At 41.9% G+C, this 24,487-nt stretch overlaps 2 protein-coding genes across 7 annotated transcripts in view; one reads left to right on the forward strand and one right to left on the reverse strand.

Annotated features, from left to right (window-relative positions):
* The window catches only part of STXBP3 (syntaxin binding protein 3), a 70,464-nt gene extending 61,982 nt beyond the window's left edge, over positions 1–8,482 (forward strand). For 2 of the 6 annotated variants that reach the window (XM_036272588.1, XM_036272583.1), the window contains 2 exons: positions 6,844–6,992; positions 7,755–8,009. In XM_036272588.1, coding sequence (XP_036128481.1) covers positions 6,844–6,992; positions 7,755–7,849 — 244 coding nt within the window. In that variant the 3' untranslated portion in view covers positions 7,850–8,009. Of the gene's footprint in view, positions 1–6,843; positions 6,993–7,754 lie in introns of all 6 variants that reach the window. The other 4 variants (XM_036272584.1, XM_036272585.1, XM_036272582.1 and 1 more) reach the window with 3 other exon arrangements.
* Positions 8,483–16,035: 7,553 nt separating this feature from the next.
* The window catches only part of AKNAD1 (AKNA domain containing 1), a 38,443-nt gene continuing 29,991 nt past the window's right edge, over positions 16,036–24,487 (reverse strand). The window contains exons 10-13 of the mRNA XM_036273202.1: positions 21,151–21,258; positions 19,145–19,226; positions 16,940–17,069; positions 16,036–16,170 (exon numbers count right to left, since the gene is read on the reverse strand). Of these exons, the coding sequence (XP_036129095.1) occupies positions 16,036–16,170; positions 16,940–17,069; positions 19,145–19,226; positions 21,151–21,258 (455 nt within the window). The remainder of the gene's footprint in view (positions 16,171–16,939; positions 17,070–19,144; positions 19,227–21,150; positions 21,259–24,487) is intronic.

Raw genomic sequence — 24,487 nt, forward strand, 5'->3', positions numbered from 1 at the left:
GTATTGCCTTTATTGATTTTCAAATATTGTACCAGCCTTGCATACCTGGGATAAATCCCACTTGGTCATAGTGTATGATTTTTTAAATATATTGCTGGATTCGATTTGCTGAGATTTTGCTGAGGATTTTGGCATCTTTGTTCATCAGAGATACTAGCCTGTAATTTTATTTCTTTATAGTGTCTTTATCTGGTTTTGGGATTAAGATTATGCTCGCCTCATAAAAAGAGCTTGGAAGTCTTCCTTACTCTTGAATTTTTTGGAATAGTTTGAGAATGGATGATAGTTCTTTGAATGTTTGGTAAAACTTTCCTGTGTAGCAGTCCAGACCAGGGCTTTTGTTTGTTGGGATTTTATTGATTACTTATTATATTTTCTTAATTGTTATTGGTCTGTTTAGGTTTTCTGACAGTTCCCAGTTGAGTTTTGGAATAGTATATGATTCTAATAGTTTGTCCATTTCACCTAGGTTGTCGAATTTATTGGCACATAATTGTTTATAGTATTTTCTTACAATCCTTTGTATTTCTGTGATGTCTGTTTTTTCTTCACCCCTTTGTTTTTGATTTTATTAATTTGGGTTCTATCTCTTTATTTCTTGGTAGGTCTGGCTAAAGGTTGATCAATCCTGTTTATCTCTTCAAAGAACCATCTCTTGGTTTCATTGATCTTTTGTTTTTTTTTAGTCTCTATGTCATTTATTTCTGTACTGATTATTATCATTTTCTTCCTTATACTAACTCTGGGTTTTTCCTTTTGTTCTCTTTCTAAATCTTTAAGTTGTTGGGTTTTGGATAGTTTATTAGAAATTTTTCTTATTTCTTGAAGTAGGCCTGTATTGCTATGAACTTCCCTCTTAGGGCTGCTTTTGCTATGTCTCATAGATTTTGTATTTTGTGAGTTCGTTTTCATTAGTTTCTAGGAAGTTTTTGCTTTCTTTCTTATCTCATTGGTAACCCACTTGTTGTTTAATAACATGTATTTATCCTCTCTATGTGTTTGAATGTTTTTATTGTAATTAATTTCTAGTTTCATGCCATTGTGATCTGAGAAGGTGCTTGATATGATTTCATACCTCTTGAATTTGTAGATACTTACTTTGTGTCCTAACATGTGGTCATATCTTTGAGAATGTCTGGTATGCACTTGAGAAGAATGTATATTCTGCAGCATTGGGGTGAAATGTTTTGTAAATATCAATTAAGTTCAACTGATCTTGTTAGTCATTTTAGGACTCTGTTTCCTTGTTAATTTTTTGTCTAGGATATCTATCCACTTGTGTCAGTGGGGTGTTAAAGTCACCCACTATGATTATATTGCTACTGATCTCTCCCTTGAAGTCCTCCAGAAGTTTTTAAATGTATTTTGGTGCATATATGTTTACCAGGGTTATATCCTCTTGTTGGGTTGATCCCTTTAATATTACATAGTGACCTTCTTTGTCTCTTATTATGGCCCTCGTTTTGAAGTCTATCTTATCAAGATATGAGTATTGTCTCACCTGCTTTTTTTTTTTTTTTTTCATTTCCATTTGCCTGGAAAATTTTTTTCTATCCCTTCACTTTCATCCTGTGTAGAGTCTTTTATTGTCAGATGGGTCTCTTGTAGACTGTGGGTCGTGTTTTTTTATCCAATCAGCTACCCTATGTCTTTTGATTGGAGCATTTAAGCCATTTACATTTAAGGTTATTATTGATAGATAGTTATTAGTTGCCATTTTTATTTTATGCCTGTGTTCTTCTCTCTCTATTTCTACTACTTCTTACAAACAGTCCCTTTAGCATTTCTTGCAGTGCTGGTTTGGTGGTAGTAAATTTCTTTAGCTTTTTTTGGTCTGTGACGCTCTTTATTTCACCTTCAATTTTGAATGTAAGCCATTCTGGATAGAGTAGTCTTGGGTTCAGACCCTTGCCTTTCATTACTTTGTATACTTCATGCCACTCCCTTCCAGTCTGCAGTGTTTCTTTTGAGAAATCAGTCGACAGTCTAATGGGAGCTCCCTTGTAGGTAACTTTCTGTCTCTCACTTGCTTCCTTTAAGATTCTTTAATGTTAATTATGGTGTGTCTAGCTGTGGATCTTTGGGGTTCATCTTTCTTGGGACTCTCTGTGTTTCCTGGACTTGTGTGACTTTTTCCTTTGCCAAATTAGGGAAGTTTTCTGTCATTATTTCTTCCAACAAGTTCTCTATTCATTTCTCTAATTCTTCTCTTTCTGGTACCCCTATGATGCAAATGTTGTTACATTTTGTGTTTTCCCAAAGCTCCCTTAAACTCTCCTCCTTGTTTTTAATTTTTTTTTCCCCCATTTGCTGCTCTATTTGGGTGTTTTTTTCTACTTTGTCTTCTAAGACACTGATTTTATCATCAGCTTCTTCTATTCTATTGAATCCTTCTGAGGTATTTTTCATATCAGCTATGTCATTCCTTGTTTCCACTTGATTTTTAGTCATTGCTTGTACCTCTTCTTTTATGCTGTTGTCGTTCCCACTGAGTTCTTTATAGTTCTCATTGAGTTGCTTGTAGTACTCACTAAATTGTTTGAGCACCCTTAAAATCATTGCTTTGAATTCTTTACATGACAAATTGCTTTCTTCCATTTCCTGTAGTTCCTTTTCTGGTGATTCCTCCTTTTCTTTCATTTGGGTATTGTTCCTTTGTCTCATCATTTTAGCAGTCTGCTAGTTCCAGGCCCAGTGAGGGATGTTGGGATTTGTAGGCAGGTTGTGTGTATCAAATAAGGCTGTTGTGCCTCCCAGACTGTTGTGGTGTGTGGCACCTCTTGCCTGTTGTGGGTCCTGAAGGCTTGACAACTGGCAGCTGGTATTGATCTGTCCTGGTAGGTGCTGCTGGGGTGCATGGGTCCAGCTGGTGCATTGCTGCCTGGTGGCACTCAACTCTTGATCAGTTGCTGCTGATCCTGCTGGGGGTGAGTGTCATCTCCCGATTTGTGCTGCTGCTGCTGTTGCCAGGTGGTGCTCACAGGTCCCAATCCTCTGCTGCTGTTGGGGTCTGAGGATGCTCAGCTCCCAGAACATTGCTGCTTCTGGGGAAGGGAGTTCACTACAGATCGGCTGCTGCAATTGTCAGGGGCAGGTCTCAGCTGCCTGAGCCTTGTTGTTGCTTGGACTGGGGCACTGCTGCTGATCAGCCTATTCTATTGCTGCTGGGGATGGGTCTCAGCTGCCGATGTGCGCTGCCGCCGCCTAGGGACGGATGTGATGGATGTCTGTTCTGAGCCTCTGCTGCTGGGAGGGTGGGGCTCCACTCTGCCCAGTCACTGCTGCTGTGGGGAAGGTACTGAGCTTCCAAGCTGGCTTTACTGCTGCTGGGGGTGGTGCTTGGCTCTAATCAGGCTGCTGCTGTTGAGGGTATTGCTCTGCTTCCAAGCTGGTGCTACTTCTGCTGCTATTGGAGGGGATGGTGCTCGGCTCCCAGCCGGTTGCTGCTTCTGAGAGCAGGTACCCTGAAAGTTCCTCTACTGTGCGCTGGTCTGCATTGACATAGCGGGGTCCACTGGTCCAATGGTGTAAGGTGCACTGGTGGACTCAGGTCACTCAGCCCTAGCTGCTCCCCACTGCCTCCTCCCAGAGAAGACCAACAGATCTTCCAAAATGGTGGGGCCTTCTGCCTGAGCAGGGAGAAGTGTCCTGACAAGTTGCTTACCACATAGTCGGCTGCTCCCCTGTCCACAGCACCAGAACCCTCTGCCTTATGTTTCTTTACTGCTAGAGGTTGTTTGTCCACACTCACATCCACTCACACTCTCTCGCACTCACACACTCACCCTTGCTCCAGTCCTGCCTGCCACTATCTTTTTCAAAACTCTGAAAAAGTTTTTAAACTTTTAGTATGTCTTTGATTTATTTTGTATGGGAACCAAGAGTATATTTTGTTCTTGTTCCATCTTTCAAAACTATCAACTAATCTCTTTCCCCTTTCCTGTTATTACCTCATTGTTCCTTAAGATGGCAGATGGAAATTACCGTCCCAAGGCAGATAGACTAAGAACATTATTTATTATTATTATTATTATTTCCTTTTTTAAATCTTCACCTGAGGATATTTTTCCATTTATCTTCAGATAGAGTGGGAGGGAGAGAGGGCGGGAGGGATCGAGGGAGGGAAAGATGTGAGAGAGACACATTCATTGGTTGCCTCCTGCTCGACCATGACCAGGGCCAGGGATTGAACTGCAGAGACCGTTGACTAGAATCGAACCTGTAACTCTTTGGTCCAAGGACCGACGCTCTAACCGCTGAGCCAGAGCAGTCAGGGCCTAAGAATGTTATTAAAAGCGTACTGTGGGCCTGGCCAGTATGGTTCAGTGGTTGAGCTTCGACCCATGTACCAAGGGGTCGCTGGATTGATTCCTGGTTCGGGGGGAAAAAAGTGTACTGTAGAATCCTACGTTGCAGGGTCTTAAAGATCATCTAGAGCATGGTTTTCAAAGTGGTAACAAGATGATCTGTTGGGTACTTATTTTTACCTAAAAAAGGGAGAAATTAAGTTTTATTGATAAACATTAGTACACACATATGTAATTTATAAACTAATATATTTTAATAGATGTATATAAATGTTTACTTTGAAATATTCATTTACTTTTCAAACAAAAGCTCAATATTTTTACCAGTGAGGTATGGGGGGGAAATAGGTGATCCCCATTATATCTAGATCAGTGCTACCCAATAGCATTTGTTGCAGTGATAAAAATGTCTTATATCTGCACTGTCCAGTTTGATAGCCACATGGAGCTGCTGAGCACTTGCTATGTGGCTAGTGTGACTGAGGAACTGAAATTTTTATTTTATTTTATTTAAATTTAAGTAGCCTCAAGTGGCTAAGTAGCTACACTGTATTGGACTGTGCATATCTAAAGCAATCTGGGGGGAGGAAATGGTAGCAATAATGACTACTATTTATTGAGTATTTTCATGGTGCCAGATTCCACACTTAATGTGTTCTATACATTACTTCATTTTAATCTGAAAATAACCATGCGGTTCAGAGACAGGTTAAGTAACTTGCTGAAAGTCATACTGAATTAGAAAGAAGCAGAATCAGAGTTGAAACCCAGGTCTCTCTCTCTCTCTCTTGTTTTTTTTATCCTCACCCAAGGACATTTTCCCATTTTTTTGTTCAGATAGAGTGGGAGGGAGAGAGAGGAAGAGAGAGAGAGAAACATCGACGTGAAAGGGACACATCAAGTGGCTGCCTCCCACACGAGCCAACCAGGGCCGGGGACAAAGTGCAACCTTGGTATGCGCCCTTAGTGGGAACTGAACCTGGGTCTCTTTGGATCACAGGCCGATGCTCTAACCGTTGAGCCAAACTGGCCAGGGCTCGCGCACGCTTGCTCTCTCTGTCTCTCTGTCTCTCTGTCTCTCTCTCTCTCTTTTCAACAGCTTTATTGAGGTATATATAATTGACTTAATTACATTGTATATGCTTCAAGTATGCAACTTGATGTTTTGATATGTATACATTGTGAAAAATTCACTACAAGTATATCCATCACTTCACATAATTACTGTTTTCTTTCATTTTTTGTATGTGTGGTAAGAAGACTTAATTTAAGATCTACCCTCTTGCCCTGGCCGGTTTGGTTCAGCGGTTAGAGTGTCGGCCTGCGGTCCTGAGAGACCCGGGTTCGGTTCCCACTAAGGGCGCGTACCTCGGTTGCAGTTTGTCCCCGGCCCTGGTCGGTTGTGTGGGTGGCAGCCACTCGATGTGTTCCTTTCACGTCGATGTTTCTCTCCCTCTCTCTCTGTTCCTCTCTCTCCCTCCCACTCTACCTGAACAAAAAATGGAAAAGTATCCTCGGGTGAGGATAAAAAAAAAAAAAGATCTACCCTCTTAGCGAATTTCAAGTATACAATAATTTTAACTGTGCTGTACCTTAGATCTGTAGAACATTTTCATCTTGCAAATTGAAACTTGTGCCCTTTGACCAACATCACCTCATTTTCCCCATCCCTCAATTGCTGGCAACTAACATTCTTTTCTCTGCATCTGTGAGTTTGATTGTTTAGATTCCACATATAAGTGAGATCATATGGTATTTGTCTTTCTCGGTCCGGCTGATTTCACTTAGCCAAATGTCCTCCAGGTCCGTTCAAGTTGTTGCAAATGGCAGAATTTCCTTCTTTTATAAGGCTGAGTAATACTCCATTGTATATACCACATTTTCTTTATCTGTTTGTTCTCGGTGGACATTTAGGTTGTTTTCTATATCTTGGCTATTGTGAATAATGCTGCAGTGAACATGGGAGTGCAGATATGTCTTCAGTATCTCCTATCATCATACTCTACTGAATTCGGGATGTCCCAATACCACATGAGCTCCAAACCTGCAACACCCACCCCCCATATCTTTAAAAGCCTATTGTTTCAATGCTACTTCCCCCATTTCTTTATTTTTTTTTAATTAATTTATTTTTGTTACAGATGTTTCTCCTTTTTCCCTCATTGACAACCCTCCTCCCAATCCCACACCTCTAACCTCCACCTTCCCCTATTTCTTTAATTTCAAGAAGTCATAGACTTCAGGTGTATTATTTAATGTGAAATAAATAAAAGAGGGTGTAAGCTCTATTTTTTTTGTAGGTAAACATGCTGAGTTAGATTATGAGTGATTTGTCCGAACTATCAGATCAAAATAAAACTTGAAGTGGGGCTTTCCTGCCTAATTCTTGGTGCCTAGTCCTTTCATAGTTAAGTTGTTTCCTTAAAATTAGTATAACTGGTGCCAAATTTAAATATGGTTAAATTAGGCTTTTTGGAACATCTGTAAGCAATAGGCTTTGGAAGTGTTTGTAACGCGTTTGTATTTTATTTTTTAGTGCTCGCCAGAAACCCAGAGCTAATTATTTGGAGGACCGAAAAAATGGGTCCAAGCTGATTGTTTTTGTTATTGGAGGAATTACATACTCTGAAATGCGCTGTGCTTACGAAGTTTCTCAGGCACACAAATCCTGTGGAGTTATCATTGGTAAGACTTGTTTTCCTCTTTTCTATTTCTTTAAACAAACTCTAAATGCAAAAATATATATGTAAAACTTTATCTTGTATTTTACATTTAGAACTAAATTGTTGAAAGCAAAACAACTTGTTTTAGTTATAGTGTGTTTTATTTGAAGTACTGGAGTTTTTTCCTGGTTGACCTTTTGATAATTTTCTTAAGTATTCTATTTTTGTGGGAATGAGCTTCAAAATATTACATTGTTTAACTATTATTAAATATGTCCTTTAAAGTGTTATGTTCTGTGCTTTTCTTGCTCTGGTCATTAAATAATTTTTGAGACATTTCTCCAAAAATATTGTAAATTATTTTGTGAATATGGACCTGACATTGTCAAGGCTTATATGTGGAATTTAGTTTTAAGAATTTTAATCAAAGCCACTGACCCAAGCCTCAATCCTCAGCTCTGCTAATAGTTCTCTGTGATTGAGCAGTGATTGTTCTGTCATGAGGGTAGAGTAACCTCCATTTTTGCTCTTCAGTATATCAATATATAGCAGCATAGACTAAGTACCAGGAGTGGGCAATGTTTCTGAAGGTTTACTGAGCCTGCTCAATGAAGAGGACGGCTTGAAATACTATAGTAGGAAGATTTCAGGAAAGTATCCTATAGAAATTTTGTTAAATTGCCCCAAGTTATAGTAACTTTGCATTTTTGAAAGGACAATATAGTTAGCCAAGGAAAATTGATTTAACTGCTGACCTCTGAAAATTTATCTTTTTCCCTACCAGGTTCTACACATATTTTAACACCCAAAAAGCTTTTGGATGACATAAAGATGCTGAATAAATCCAAGGATAAAGTCTCCATTATTAAGGATGAATAGTATTTGGGGGGTGGGGTGGTTCTTATTAATACTTTCAACTAAACTAGATCAAGACAGTGTTGCTGTTATGCAATTTAAACAATGTAAATATTTTATGGAATAATGACTTTTAAAATATATTTCTTAAAGGATTGCTTATGATTATATATAATTGGATTTGCCACTTTAATAATTTAAATGTCATTGATATTCTGTTGATGATGAGAAGAAATATTAAAATGCTTTTTTTTTTTAAGGAAATTTTTTTCACCTTTGTAACAATAAGAGTTGTGGGTAATTTTTCCACAGCCACCTATGTACATACTAATTACTTGTTAGATACTTACCTGTTTGTGCTAAAATACAGTTTTTGGGAAAAGAATGATTTTAAATCAGAAGGTTATAAAATTTAAAATTGTACATGTGTATATATGAGAGAATGATTTTCTACAAATGCAATTTTTTTCAACTGCAATTCATAATTTTTTATGTGTAAAATAGTTCACTCGTAAAATTAGAATGATTTCATAGTATATACTGTCTTGCTAGATACTTCTAAAGAACACAGTTTTATATAACTTTGAAACCATGTATGTTTAAATTGGAAAGCCAAAAATAATCATGAACATTCTAAGGGGAAATAAATATATAGTTACAAAAATTATCTTCGTTTTTTGGGGGAGTGGTAGGGGAAGTTAGGAAATTTAAAAGTTCTAAGCCAGGGAGTTGTTAGAAAGAAGAAAAAGAATACACCATAATCTTCCCACCAAGATCACCCATTGACTTTTTATTTTATTTTATGTTTTTATTGATATTTTAGAGAAGAAGGGAGAGAGGGAGATAGAAACATTAATGTGAGAGATATATTTATCGTACCTCCTGCACACCCCCTACTGGGGATTGAGCCCAAAACCCAGGCATGTGCCCTGAACAGGAATTGAACTGGGACCTCTCAGTCCATGGGACAATGTTCAATCCACTGAGCCACACTGGCTGGGCTCCCCCATTGACTTTTTACAAAGTAATGTAATATATGTGTAAGATTGGGCAATACTGTCATGCACTGCTTTAACAACAGGAACGTTCTAAGAAATGTGGCATTAGGCAATTTTGTCCTGTGTGGACATCATCAAAGTGCAATTACACACACCTAGATGGTATAGCCTACTGCACACCTGGGTTGTATGATGCAGCCTATTGCTCCCAGGCTGCAAGCATGTTACTGTACAAAACAACACAAAATTAAATCAAGCACAAGAGAAAATGATGCAATTAAGAGACACTGTAAACAAGATGCACAAAGCTGCTACTAGCGTAACACAACATACTGTTTTACAGCAAACTTAAAAAAAAATGTTTTATTGACTTAGAGAGACGAAAGGAGAGGGGGAGAAAGAGAAACATCAGTCTCTTGCCTCTATGCACCCCAACTGGGGATCAAACCTGAAACCTGGGCATGTGCTCTGACCAGGAATCGAATCAGTGACCTTTTGGTGCATGGGATGATGCTCAAACAACTGAGCCACACGGGCTAGAATAAAATACTTTATATTAGAAAGTATACTCTAACAATACAAAGGATAGTAAATACATAAACCAGCAACATAGTTGTTTATTATTATCAAGTATTTTGTATTTATTGTACACACTACACTTTTATACAGGTGGCATTGCAGTAGGTTTGTTTACACCAGCATCATCACAAATACATGAGTAATGTATTGCGCTGTGACATGATGGCTGCGATGTCCTAAGCAATGGTAATTTTTCAGCTCCAGCAGAATCTCATGGGAACACTGTTGTATGTACAGTCCGTTGTTGACCAAAACATCATTATGTGGCTCATGACTATATGAGGAAATGTCTGCACAAACGGAACATGTGTTAACACATGTGAAGTATGTGCTACACTAAAGAAACATCTTTATTTTTCCCACTTTTTTTTTTTTAGTCCTCACCCGAGGACATTTTTCAATATTTTGTTCAGATAGAGTGGGAGGGGGAGAGAGAGAGAAACATTGATGTGAAAGGGACACATCAAGTGGTTGCCACCCACACAACCCAACCAGGGCCGGGGACAAACTGCAACCAAAGGTACGTGCCCTTAGTGGGAACCGAACCTGGGTCTCTGGACCGCAAGCCGACGCTCTTAACCGCTGAGGCAAACCGGCCAGGGCAAGAAATATCTTTATTTTGAATCTATCCTTTTACCTGACCTCATAGTGTTCTGTCATGTGATGGGCCATACTTTTATATATCACTCATCTTCATGTTGGCTCTTACAAATAATGCTTCATTGTTTGGGTACATACTTTTGCAAACTTTCACAATATTTCTATAATATAAATTTCTAGCGGTGACAGCTTGTCAAAGTACTTAAAATATTGATAGATGCACCATTGTTTAATTTTTGTGATATAAATCTTTTGTGGCTTTTGAGGATTTTTTTGTTTGTTTTTTTATTCCTCACCTGAAAATACTTTTCTACTTATCATCAGATAGAGTGGGAGGGAGGGAGAGAGAGACACAAAGAGAAACATCAATGTGATAGAGCCACATCAGGTGGCTGTCTCCTGCACAACCCAACCAGGGCCGGGGACGAACCGCAACCAAGGCACATGCCCTTGTCTGGAATCAAACCCGAGACTCATTGGTCTGTGGGCCAGTGCTCTAACCACTGAGCAAAACCAGCCAGGGCACTTCTGAGTTTTTTGTTTTTTTGTTTTTAATCCTCTCCCAAGGATACTTTACCATTTATCTTCAGATAGAGTGGGAGAGAGGAAGGGAGGGAGAGAGAGAGACAGAGAGACAGAGAGACACATCATTAGTGTGAGAGAGACACATTGGTTGGTTGCCTCCCACATGACCCTGGCCAGGGCCAGGGCCAGGAACTGAACTGCAACTGAGGTATGTACCTTTGACCAGAAGCGAACCTATGATTCTTTGGTCTACGGTCTCATGCTCTTAACTACTGAACCAAACCGGCCACGGTGCTTCTGAGTTTTATATTGTACGTAGAAATACCTTTTGTACCCAAGATTATTCAATCACCTATTGTTTCTTCTAGAACATTTTGATATATTCATTTTATTTTTTACAGGTAATTCATCTATCTGGAATTGATTTTAATGTGAGAATATATGCTAGATATTATCTTTTAGTACTTGGCTTTATGTCCCATGTCTCTCCATACCATACCACAAGGGATGAAAGGCTAAAAGTGAAGTTTTGCAGACTCAAGTAGGGTTCTGAACAGAATAGATTCCACTAATGATTTGCACTTGGTCAAGATTTGGGAGGTAAGAGGCAGAGGCTATGTACCATGGCGGTGCCAGTGGACAGGAGTTGTTTGTAGCGCCCAGACTCCATGTTTTAGTGCCTGTCACCTGCTTCATGGGTTTGAGACAAAGCTGGTGGCGGCAGCAGCACTTACTTCCTGTTCTCTGGATCACAGATGGTGATAGGATCTTGAGTCTAAAAGCGTGGTGGCCCCAGTTTCTGTCCCAAAAGCTTTTTCCATGATTTTTAAGGACCTAATTCTCTGTACGAAATCCCTTTCTGCTTGGAATAGCGAGAGGAATTTCTGTTCCCACAGTGAACCCTGACTGATATGGTATTTAACAGGGATTCAGCTTTATTTCTTTCTAAACAACCAGACATTGTACCAAATTTTATTGGGTATTCCTCCTTTCCCCACCTAATCTGAAATACTACCTTTATCATAGACTAAATTTATATTTGTATTTTTGTCTGTTTCTGGATTATGTTTTATTGATCTATAGTTTGTATTTCTTTTTCCCTATCTATTTTAATTCTTATATTTTAATATATGATGGGTGTAACCTCTATATATACTGTTATTTTTCTCTTAAATTACTCCTAGATTTACTCTTAAATTACTGTTATTTTTCAGAAATCCTCTGGCTATTACATTTTTCTAAACAAACAGTGTCATTCTATTAATTCCAAAAGTTAACTTAGTATTTTAGTTTTGCAGTAAATTTCTAGGTTAACTTAGGAAAAATTTATATCACTATAATATCGAAACTTGATATTCAGGAATATGGATTGTATTCATTTACCTAAATTTTTATGATCTTCAGAATCATTTTCTTTAATTTATTTATTTAATCCTTACCCAAGGATATTTTTCCATTTATTATCAAACAGAGTGGGGGTTGGGGGTAAGAGAGAGAGAAACATCAATGAGAGAGACATATCGAATGGTTGCCTTCCACGCAACCCCAGCCAAGGCCAGGTAACAAACTGCAACCAAAGTACATGCCCTTGACCGAAATCGAACCCGCGACTCTCTGGTCCACAGGCCAATGCTCTAACCACTAAGCAAAACCGACCAGGGCCCTTTCATTTATTTTTTAATTGATTTGAGAGGGGGAGAGAGAGAGAAACATTGATGAAAGAGAACATCAGTTGGCCACCTCCTGCATGTCCCCCACTGGGCATGTGCCCTAACTAGGAATCAAACTGGCCACCTTTTGGTGCAGGGGTCGACACTCAACCACTGAGCCACACTGCCCTGGCAGAATCATTTTCTTTCACATACGCACTACATATTGCCATAGTGTCATCTCTTGTGGTTCCATGTGAATTGGATCTTTTCTAATATTTTTTTCAAACAAATTTTTTATACATAGAAAAGTTAGTTTTTGATATATAAATTTAATAACTTGCTATTTTATGAAGTAATGGTAATAAAATAATGTGCAACGGCTTTCTTAGTGCTCTGTATGTACCAGGCAGTGTTGTTAAGTGCTTATGTTACCTCATTTAATTTTTTCACTTAATCCTGTGAGGGTAGGTACTGTCATCATCTCCACTTTAAAGCTGGGGAAACTAAAGCACAAAGAAGTTACGTGAGATAACCTGGATGTGTATGTGGGGAGGAAGGCTCGACATTAATAAGCAGCTCTCTCCACATGTCAAGCATGAGAACATGAAGTGCACTGCCAGGAGAGGGCATTTTGGTATCTGCATTTTATCTGAGATCCTTTTATGCCTAGGTAACTATCTGTCCAGGATTAGAACATCACGTGGCACAGAGATTTAGACTCATCCAGTGCCCGGTGTGATGACGGCAGACATTGACCCACTGAGACGGTCACTTAACCCCTCAGTGATCACTCTGCTCTTTTGCACTAATGTGAGACCCTTAGCATTGGAGAGACTCTTTGTTTTCTAAATCTCTCACTGGGCTTGAAGACAAAAGAGATCATCTCACATAAATCCCTTGGTGTAATCTGATCTCTTATCCCCCAGAATTAGCATTTTCAGATTCTGATATCAAGACCCTGAAAAAGACTTTCTTGTTCTTGCAGCTAACTGAAACCATTTATTCACCATCTCTGAAGCACAGTTTAGCTTTCTATTGAAGCGTGCTTGGTCTGTAAAGTACAGTGGATTCATGTTGTTCAGCCATATTCACAAAAATCAAAGACGAAAAATACCAATTCACAACACAAAAATTTTTGGATTCGAGCCCAAAGAGCCCTCATCCTGGCAGTTTATGTTGTAAGATGTGATACTTGTGTAACTCAGCTGTGGTGTGGGTGCCTGGTATCCTTTGTGACTCCCATCAGGATGCAGGCAGATTTCTTTTAAAATCAAAACAGCAAGAAATGTCTTCCTCCACAGTAAAATTTCTCCTACCAAACATTTTGGGTATTAAATATAGATATATATTCATATTTAGTATGAATTAGGTCTATTTAAAATACTCCATCAATAAGATTACAGTAGAAATGAATGATAAAAGGATGAGTTTTCGTTTGTATACTCTGGTAGGTAACTAGAGCGGGTGGCTAGAACTTCTAAAGAGATGAGAGCATTCTACAAGCAGTCCCCCTCACCCTGCTGTTTTGATCCTGGTGCCTCGAGCAGGAAGCAAGCACAGAGGGCCTCTGTGCTGTGGAAGCTACCAAGTGCCTTTACAACACCCCTGCCCTCAGCAATTTGTGACTCAGCATATGGAGATACAATCACTTTTACTTAACAGGCTTGTTTTTCTGGTTTATTTCTGCAGCAGAATTAGAAGAGAGGTCTATCAGTGTTGACACTAAGTTGCATGAAGGAGGAGACGGCCAAGGCTACAGAATCAGTAAATAGAAAATTTTCCTTGGCCGGGCCGGTGTGGCTCAGTGGTTGAGCGGCAGCCCATGCACCAAGAGGTCGCCAGTCCGATTCCTGGTCAGGGCACATGCCCAGGTTGTGGGCCAAATCCCCAGTGGGGGGCATGCAGGAGGCAGCCAATCGATGTTTCTATCTCTCCCTCTCCCTCTAAAATCAATAAAGAAAAAAGAAAATCATCTTTGTAAATCACAGCCTACCTAGCCCTTTTCCAGATGCCTTAGGGATGATGCCCTGCTTGTGTTCCTTGGATTAGTCATGTTGCCGTGATTATCCATAGTGAGCCTCAATCAAGGAAATGTAAAACTGCATTTACAGCACGGTTTAACAAAGCAGAGATGGGTTGTATTTTTAAGTCAAGAAGATTATAGTATAAATTTCTCTAACGGTCAGTTCAGGGGATTAGGAACATCATTTTTGGTAGTCCTTTCTAACCACAGTTCCATGGACTTGCTTCAGATGTCCGTGGACTTTTAAAACTTGGGTGCAAAGTTGTGTGTGTTCATATATCACTTTTCCATGGGAGAGTGGAGCATAGGGAGCGAGACTCCACAGGTTTCATCAGGTTCTCAGAGGGCTGAACTCCAAAAGTTAAGGACTCATGAATCGTTTAATAAGAACGCTTCAAGCCAGAGAATTGTTTGATTTTAAACTTAGGGACAGGATAGTGATGCTGGGTGCACAAAACAGGTTATCAAGCTGTGATTAAATTTAGATCTGCGATGAATCTAAAAGCCTCTGAGCACGTACACAGTTTAAGTTCCTTTTTTTTCTCTTAAAATAATACTACCAGTCTTCACTCTTCCTCACAGTGCCACAGCCTGAAGTAAATTTAGCTACAAAGTCAGAGCAGTCTTTACTCTGGCCTCTGCTCTCTCTCCCAAGGCACTGGAAACCAATTTCCAAGCCCCAGAGTTAAAAATAAGCCATCCTCCAGGCAGCTAGACAAATAGCAGCTGCCATGGCGGCCACAAAATCTTCAACGTGGGAATGGATTCGGCTTTTCTTCCCACTGAGCAAAGCTCTGGGGGTAGGAAACCATTTTTTGGGTATTTGGAGTGAATGGAGGCCTCAGGAAAGAGAAAGAGCCAATAATTTGCTGCTCTGTCATTAAGGAGGTATAAATCAGTCTTAAAGAAATAAATTCTAACCTTATTCTGACATTCTGCATAAAATGTTATAAATTTATTGAGTCTGTGTAACACAGTTGTAATGAATTGTCTTCACTTTTGCCCCAAATTTCATGAACCTAGAGCTATGTCTATCATTTTTGCCTATTTCTCACTTCCAGAGATCTTTAATCAAATAACTTATGAGCATTTTGTAAGAATTTCATACAGTACAGAGAGTAAATGTAAAAACTGTCCACTTCCCCACAGAACTTCCAGTTCCTCCTAGAGGTCCACTGAATATTTTTGTGTACTTTCCAGAAAGTGTGTATGCCCTTTGAAAAACACACACAAAAAATCACACGTGTATTAGGCATCTTGCTCTTTTCCCCACTGTCCTGCAGGTTTAACCCACCTCATTCTTTTCATGGCTGTGGAGTATTTATGCCTGACTGTTTACAAAGGGCCACACAGGGTGTTTAGATTAGTTGTGTTGGGGCTGTTCCTTTCTTGGCCCATTGTGTGAGTCATCTGTGAAGTAAACACCTAGTGGTGCACGTGCTGCTCAGGGTCAAGTGCATGTAGAATTTGCATAAATTTATACTTCCACCAGCAGTGTGTGGGAGTACCTGTCTCTCCCATCCTCACTGACTGGGTTTTCCAAACTTTTTTTTTTTTTTGCCATACTAATAGCTAAAAGTATATTTTATTGTTTTCATTTCTTTTATTATGAGTTAGGAATAACAGATTTATTTTAAATAAATATTTGTAGATTTGATTCAAGAATCAGAGGTCCCTTTTTTCTCATTAAGGTACTTTGTGTTCCCCATTTCTTATTATTTTGCCATTTTCTCTTGAAATTCATCCTCCTAAATTATGTAATAAGTAAAACATGTTGGGGAGAAGATTAAGTTCTCCTGGCATTTTTTTTTCCCCTTGGTCATCCGCATCAAACTAGTAGTATTTCAGTCGATTCCTCCATCTCTGTAGTTTGGCAAGATCTTCTGCAATAGTTCTAATCATTTGATCAGTAGTTTCTCTCAAAATGGTTGCTGTCCTAAGGGCATGATCCAAAGACGAGTCTAAACCCTACAGAGAAAAAGTGCACACATTTTAGTTACATAAACGTGCCACTTTTCCTGTTAATTGGGTTCTCTCATCAAACACCGAGGTGGAATTTGGACTGCTCTTTTTTTCCACCCTCTGTTTTTTCCACCTGGTCTGTTTCTGTTTTTGAGGGTTGGTTTCCTAGGAAACCAGTCTGAGATGGAAGGTATTTTTTAGGGCAAAGACCAGAAAAAAAGACCGACATGTGACTGATGAGTGTGATTCAGAGGTGAGGTCAGCAACCTGCCAGGCCATTTCCCTGCTGTGGAGAAAGACCTGAGAAAAGAAAAGCTCCGCAGGCCGCTGGAGGGACTTACCTTAGGGATAAGCGCACTGAGGACAGAGACAGCGCCCATGGAGGAGAAGCATTTGAACGTGGCCTGGGATTAGTTTACTGATCGGAAAACAGGCTGTGGCTGGCAGCTCTAACTCGTGGCACTGGAGCAGGCCTGTGCGCGGCTGGGGACGGTCTCCAGCGCCTTCACACCTGGGCCAGGGGATCCTGTAGCTGAGCCACCACCCATAGGACACCCTCTCCAGGGAGTTTTCCTTGGAACCAGTTTGGGAGTCACACACACGCCACGTGGCTGCTCAGGCCATTCGTCTTTGTTAGTGCTGAGCACAGATCGCTTTTAGCAGAGCACATTTGGATGCTCCGTGCTGTAGTAATTTAAAAGCCATCCGTTTTGTGGTCAGCAAGCCCAAACTTAAAAGCTGCAAAGGTTCTAAGAATGTTTTTCTGAGTCCTCACCTCAGATTTTGTTTCTTTGATACTGCTAGCGTTGCTGAAGAATTTGCTTCCAGAAATCCTGCAGGAGTGGAAGTGGGGTAAGGGTGTAGCCAGGTCTGAACTGGAGGTCCCGGAAGCCTTAAGACTTTCTCTGGAAGGCAAAAGCACATCAATACTCACGTGACGTGGCCCCCGGCTCTGTGGCCTGTGCGTGCTGGTGCTGGAGGCTGCCACCCTCGGCCTCAGTAGCTCCCACGCGCCTTGGTGGCTGACCACAGCTGAGCTTCGGATAAAGGTGGTTCCCGTGGCCAGCAAGGGCCTTTCCTCTGAAATCCATCTCCTTTTCTGTTGGCACAGAAAGAGGCAAAACTCCAAAGAGGTTTTTTTTCTCTTTTCATTGTTTTGGGAGTCAACCTACCCTGCATATTTATGAAACAAATACAGACCAATCTGCCAAATGCAGACACTCTAGTTGAGTTCATCTTGCACCAGTGAGTAAGCTACCACAGGAAGAAGGCAGCAGTAGCGAAATAAAAGCAGCACCTCTTCAAGCAAACAGGCTGCTCTGGACCATGACACTGTAAATGAGTGTTTCTGTGATGGTCCAGAGTCTGCCCTTGGTGAAGGAGGGTTCCAGGGCTCGTGGGGTGCCTCGCATACTCGAGGAGTTTCATTCACAAAGTCTGTGTGAAGGATGCTACCTGAGTTATGCTTTGCACAAGTCTGAGTAGTAGCCCCAAGGGGTGCCACAAAACCTTGCTCGACAGGTAGGCCTGGAGCCATCCTCGCCTCCTCCCTGGTTTGAGATTCCTTCTGCTAAGCATTACTTCTTTGGTACATGCAACTCTTATGAGCAATATCATCTCCGGAAAGTCTGACTTCAAGGGCTTGTGCCTCGATGCCTCCCTTCATCCCTCTTCTCCTACCACGTTAACATCAGCTGGATCCATCCTCCATGGAGAGAGGTGATTTGGCGTCAGAGCCCCCAGCTAATGAAAACCCCTGGGCAGGGCCCGACAGTGCAGTGCAGTGGGAAAGTGGAGCATCAGGGTCCTCTGCGTCCCCACATCCACTCAGTCACCCCAACAGCAATGATAGCCACTACTTGCTGAGTGCTTATGCGCCAGTTTCCTTTCTAAGTGCTCTCAGTGTGCGGGCTCCATCCTCAGTGGACTTGGCATCGTTGTTATTCCCATTTGGGGAATAATGGAGAGAAACAATGGGGAAAGGGAGGCTCAGAGAAGTCAAGCAACCTGCCCAAGGACATAGAGCCGAGATGCAAACCAAGGAAGTTTCCAGAGGCCATGTTCTTACACACTCTCTGCTATGGTAGAGGGTAGTGGGCTCAGACTGAGAGTGTGATAGCAGAGCCTGAACCCTTAACCACTCTGCTACACTATTGAGTCTACCTCTTACACAGCTGAATGCTGCTAGACGTATCTCCTGCCATTTCTACCATCCTTTACCAAGCTACCATCATCTCACCTGGATTATCGCTCTAGCCTCTTATTTGGCCCCTCTGCTCAAGATTGGACTCCTCTAATCATTTTCCCTCACTTAGTAGCTACAGCAATCTCTTTAAAACACTAAAAAGCTTTTAAAACTCCCTGATTAAAACTTCACTGACTTCCCATTATAGCTAAGAGTCTGAAGTCCTTCCCGTAGCTGGCAAGCCCCTGAACAGTCTGGCCCAGCTCCTCCACCTGCCTGCCCTCGCCAGCTCCAGCTTGTCCCGCTGCCCCTCCCTTTTGAAGGCTCCAGCCACACTGGTCCTGAACTTGCCAAGGGTCTTTCCACATCAGGAAGCTCTCAGACTGGAATGTTCTCTCCCCCTACTTCCCCTTGCTAGTTCATTCAACGTATCCTTTGGAGCTGAGCTTCCCTGAGCTCCATAATTAGGTAACAGTCACTGAATGCCCCCTTCTTGGCACTTACAAACACTGCCTCCTCTTCCCAAAAAAGTGAGCTCCACGAGGGCAAGGACAATAGTCAACTTTGTCACTGTGTTCAGCAGCTAGCACAGCACACTGCTGTTGACATTCAAATGTTTGTGGAGTGAATGAATGAAGATTGAAGTATTAGCCAGACTTGGGTTTGAATCCTGTCTCTACTACTTAGGATCTAGATGATCTTAGGCTGGTAATTTAAATTACCAAGCACACAGGCTGAACCCAACCAATAGGTAACCATTTTTGTTATTGTTACTACTAATAAAATAATACTTACTTTCCTGGTAGGAGATCATGCTCATCTTGAGAGGATTTTGAATTTGCTCTCTGGGAATAGATCCAGTTTGGCTTTGAACAAGCTGGAAAATGTTGACTATGATTAAACTCAGAGCGTCGGAAATGATTCCCAAATGGTGGCTGTATAGGTATCATTTCCTGAACTTTTGGGTATGAATGAAATACTTCATTAAAAAATTAAATAAGAAAAATGGGGAACAAAGAAAACAAAGAACTTTGTATCAAGTATTCTGAATTCAAAGAATTCAGGAAAAGAAATTCAATTATTAAAAGAAGTTATAAGCAGACAAGAGGCCAGGAGTCTAGGTTCCCTGGGTACTAGTTGTGTGACCTGGGCACGTTGTCTAACTTTTCTGGGTTCAACTGCTTCATATGAAAATGGAGGGATAATATCTTCCAAGAGGTTGACCCAGTTGGAGTCCTGAAGACCTCTCCAACTTTAGGAGCAAAGTTGTAGGAGTCAGAAACTAACAAGTAAGTCACTAAGACAATTGTAGAAAATAAAGACTAAACAGAGAAGATACATGTAGTAGTCACCCCTCTTCTTTCCTCCCCCCTCTCTCCTAGGTCTCCTGTCTTCCTGGTCTCTAGGAGCTAGGCTTCTCCCCCCTTGAGAGGTTCCATTTGACACGGGAACTGGGAGAGACTGTCCCTCGGGCATGAAGGCAGGGCAGTTCCAGAAAGTCCAAATTTAGTCATGTTGACCATCTAGACTGGAGTCGTGATGAACAGCACTGAAGAGCCCAATCTTCATCCTTTGATAGTCTCCAGGTATAATTTTGGGTTTTATTTGAAACATAGAAACTCAGAGTTGGAAAGGACCATGGGGTTGTCTGGTCCAGTTCCACCTAGTCTAGTCTTCATATCTACAGCGTCCTAACGAAGCACGCTGTCTCCCAGTCTACAGAGGGACTCGAGACTTCCCACAACAGCCCGCTCCACCTGTTCCCTCCAGTTTCTGGAAGGTTCTTTAACAACACTGAGCAAACGATGCTTCCTGTGACTTCTATGCTCTTGGCCACTATATGTTTACTAATGGAGTTCAGCATCATATTTCCCATGACTCAGTTCCTTGCCTCATCCAGACATTGGAGTAATAGGTCTTGTGAGCTGTAACCTGAGCACTGAGGAGATAGTAAAGAAATCTGCCCTGTTGCTGCTGTCGAGTCGCAGTCTCCTTGACAATACATCCAACTGGAGGACTTGGCAGCTGAGGTCAGTCAGGGAAATGACATCCTTTAGTCTTAAACATTGGCAGTTGTGAAAGGTAAGAAACATTTTCCCTGCCCTGTCCCCAGACGGAGAGGGAGCGCTCTGAAGGGGTGAACTCGCCCACGAGGAAAGGATGTCAGAACCAGGAAAGCTGCCCAGAGGCAGACCCAGGAGCACTTCCTGCCGCCTCTGTCCCTAGCGCACTCCACCTGCTCTCGCAGGTACCACATTCTGCGATGAACCTTCCTCGTTTGGGCATGAGTTCCGGTCTCTCAGTAGATTGTAAACTCCTGGGGAGGGAGGAGCCATGTTCTATTCAACTTTATAAATAAACGTTTGTGAGATTTTAATTTTTTCCTAAGCAAAATTTTGCATTGAGATGAGCAATGATGTTTAAGGAGTGTAAAAATAGCCTGTTTCTTTTCATGCTGACTGTTAGTGGGGGTATAGTTAAAGCTTTTGCCACTCCTGAATAATAACAGTAACAGTGGCAATTATTCAGTTGGTCATTGTTCAGCAAATATTTATGATTTATTACCAGATTGAACTGGCATAGTACTTAATAATCTTCAAAGTCCTTTATTGCTAGGGTTTCATATCTCCTAGCCCCAGCCTAGCCTCTTGCCATCCGGACATCGGGCTGAAGACCTGGGTAGCAGACAGGAGAAGGCAGGGGCCCCCCACGTGGAAGGAGTCACCCGTGTAATATGGGTCTTCCATGCCCGGGAGACTCTGTTGTTCACAAAGATGGGATCATACAGGAGATGTACTTACAAGGTGAAGAATTTTTATTTTCATTTAAAAAGCAGAGCTGGACAAAAGCACCTCCTTTTGTATGATTGAAGTAATTCTGTCCTGGGGTGTTGTATCTATAATGAAATTCTAAAAAGGAAAGATTAAAAATATGACTCATCGCCTGGGAACAACAGCTGTCCCCACTTCTGCCTTCTTTCGAGGCCTCCCCAGCCCCTGGTCGCCTCACCTGTAAGTGGTTCACGATGGCAGTCTCTTGGGGAGTTAGGAACCCCAGTGCCCCAGGCCTCACCCTCACGGCTCTGCAGCCCAACGCCAGAAGCAGGAGGCCAGCAGCAGGGGCCTCTGCTGGGACCTGAGAACACCCATTATACAAAGGAGGTGTGAGTTTCTTTTTTTTTTATTTAAAAAAAATTTTTTTTATTAAATCTTTATTGTTGAATGTAGACTGTATTACAGATGTTCCACATTTTTTCCCCCATTGACTCCCTCCTCCCCACTCCCGCCTCCCTCCTGCCTTTTCCCACACTATTGTCTGTGTCCATTGGTTATGCATATAAGTTCTTTGGTTTATTTCTTCCCACCCTCCCAACCCCTTTCCCTTTGAGGTTTGTCAGTTTAGCAACCAATTTGTACTTCTTAATCCCTTCACATTTTTCACCCATTCCCCCAACCCCCTTCCATCTGGCAACAAATAAAATGTTCTCTGTATCTATGAGAATGTTTCTGTTCTATCTGTTCATTTTGTTTGTAGATTCCATTGTTGATAGATATGTATTCATTGCCATTTTGTTTGTTCATATATTTTATCTTTTTCTTCAAAAAGACCCTTCATCATTTCATATAATAACGGTTTGGTGGTGATGAACTCCTTTAACTTTTTCTTGTCTGGGAAAGTCTTTATATGGCCATCGATTCTAAATGACAGCTTTGCAGGATAGAGTAATCTTGGTTGTAGGTTCTTGCTTTCCATCACTCTGAATATTTCTTGCCACTCCCTTCTGGCCTGCAAAGTTTCTTTTGAGAAATCAGCTGACAGTCTTATGGGAACTCCCTTGTAGGTAACTAGCTGCCTTTCTCTTGCTGCTTTTAAGATTCTCTCTTTGTCTTGAACCTTTTGCATTTTGATGATGATGTGTCTTGGTGTGAGCCTCTTAGGGTTCATCTTATTTGGGACTCTCTGTACTTCCTGGACTTGTATGTCTGTTTCCTTCACCAAGTTAGGAAAGTTTTCTGCCATTATTGTTTCAAACAGGTTTTCGATTTCTTGTTCTCTCTCTTCTCCTTCGGGCACCCCCAAGATGCAAATGTTGGCTTGCTTGAGGTTGTCCCAGAGGCTCCTTCCACTATCCTCATTTTTTTGGATTATTTTTTTTTTTTTTTTTGCTGTTCTGATTGGGCGTTTTTTGCTTCCTTATATTCCAAATCGATGGTTTGGTCCTTGGATTTACGTACTCTATTATTGAAGCTGTGTAAATTATTCTTTATTTCAGTTAAAGCCTCCTTCGTTTCTAACTGTGCATCGATCATTTCTGACTGTCCTTTTTTATGCTCTTGAGGCCCTCACTGAGTTCATTGAGCATCCTTATAAGCAGTATTTTGAACTCAGCACCTGTTAGGTTGCTTATCTCCATTTCGCTTAGTTCTTTTCCTGGGGTTTTGTTCTGTTCTTTCAGACCTGTTTGGGACCTGTTTCTGTGTCTCCTCATTTTGGCTGCCTCCCTGTGTTTGTTTCTGTGTATTACTTAACGAGAGGTATGGGGCTAGCTGAGACCAGATGCTGCTCGTTTTAAAAAATTTAGGAAAACCTGAAGCAGGATCCAAGTCAGGCCAATCCTATGGTTAAGCAAGTGCCAACAGCTTGGGTGGGCCTGAAAGTTGGGTGGGCCTGAAAGTTGGGTGGGGCGGGGTGGGGCGGGGCCTCAGGGAGTCAGCAGGGCGGGGCTACCAGTGTGAGCCAGGTTGCTGGAGTCCCAGATATGGCGACTGTCTGCCGCCCCAGGGAAGGGCTCACCAAAGGAACAAAGGCCTCTGACAGCACGTTTGTCTCGGAGAAAGCCCCCTCTCCAGCCCTCACTCCAGTGCCAAACAGCTCAGTTCTTCCCTGTGTGTCTCTGGCGCCCCTCAAGCTGCCTCCCCTCCGAGCTTAGAGGGAGAGAGTCCGATAAGTCCGTGCGCGGGCCCTTTAAGGAGCTGCCTGGGGCTCCAGCCGCCTCAGCTTCCCTGAGCCTCAGTTCCCGCTGGTTTTTCCAGCCAGAAGTGATGGGGATTCTCTTCCTGGAACTGGAACCCTGAGCGGGGCACCTGGTGTGGGACGGGGACCCCTCAGTCTCCAGGAAGGACCTTCCCAGCCGAGGTGTCCTCCTGATTTTTATCCGCCACACGTGGGTGTGGTACCAGCCCCTCCGCCGCCGCCCCTCCTACCAGTCTCCATGCAGCTTCTTTAATTCCGTAGTTGTAGGACTGCCATTCAGCTTGATTTCAGGCGGTTTTGAATGATGGTTGTTCTGTAGTTTTGTTGTAACTTGGATGTGGTTGTGGGAGGACCCGATACCGCGTTTACCTACCCGCCATCCTGACCGGAAGTCTTCTGAGTTTCTTGACTATAGTCACACAATACGGTACGGCGAGCAGAGCTCTGAGCAAGTCTGCCTTGCTCTCCAGTGTTTAACTTCCTGGCTGTGTGACGAGGGCGTTGCCAGCCTAGCGGTGACATCTGTGATCACTCTGACAACTGGGAGATGTTCTGATAAGTGACAGTTCGGATGAAGTCTCGATTTGCCTAGCACATGTGGATGCCTAGTAGAGGTCTGCTGAATAGATGGATCTGTGAGAGTTTGGCCCCTCGGAATTACTGATCTTGCATTTGGAGTAATTTTTCAGATTTGCCCCAATAGATCTACATTCTCTTCTTAGTCTCTGCTGTGACCACAAGCTTGTGTTTTGTCACCAGTCAGTTGGAAAGATGGTTTTCCCCTACGTCAGTTCATAAGCCCAGGTAGGAACCTGAATCATAGCTTTGCCCACATCAGTGCCATGGAGAGGCTAGTGGTGGAGAACTCTCCAGGTAAGGCCCTAGTGTGGGAGCCTGGGCCAGGCAGTGAGCACACCAGGCTCAGGTGTCCAAGCAACATCTCAGCTCCAGAAGAGAGGAGCCAGGGACAAAGCTGCCGATGCCACCAGCCTCGCTGTACTCATGACCACACTCACTGTAATGTCAGCTTTCAAAGTGTAAGTCACAAATGGAGGGAGCTTTAGAAAGGTCTTTTTCTTTCCCAAATCTCACTCAGTCCATAATTATTGAATGTCTTCTTGATCCTGAACCCAAGAAAATTACAAACAGAGGACAGGGACTTAC

Source organism: Molossus molossus, unplaced genomic scaffold (genome assembly GCF_014108415.1).
Source record: "Molossus molossus isolate mMolMol1 unplaced genomic scaffold, mMolMol1.p scaffold_m16_p_20, whole genome shotgun sequence".
In the NCBI taxonomy this organism is placed as follows: Eukaryota; Metazoa; Chordata; class Mammalia; order Chiroptera; family Molossidae; genus Molossus; species Molossus molossus.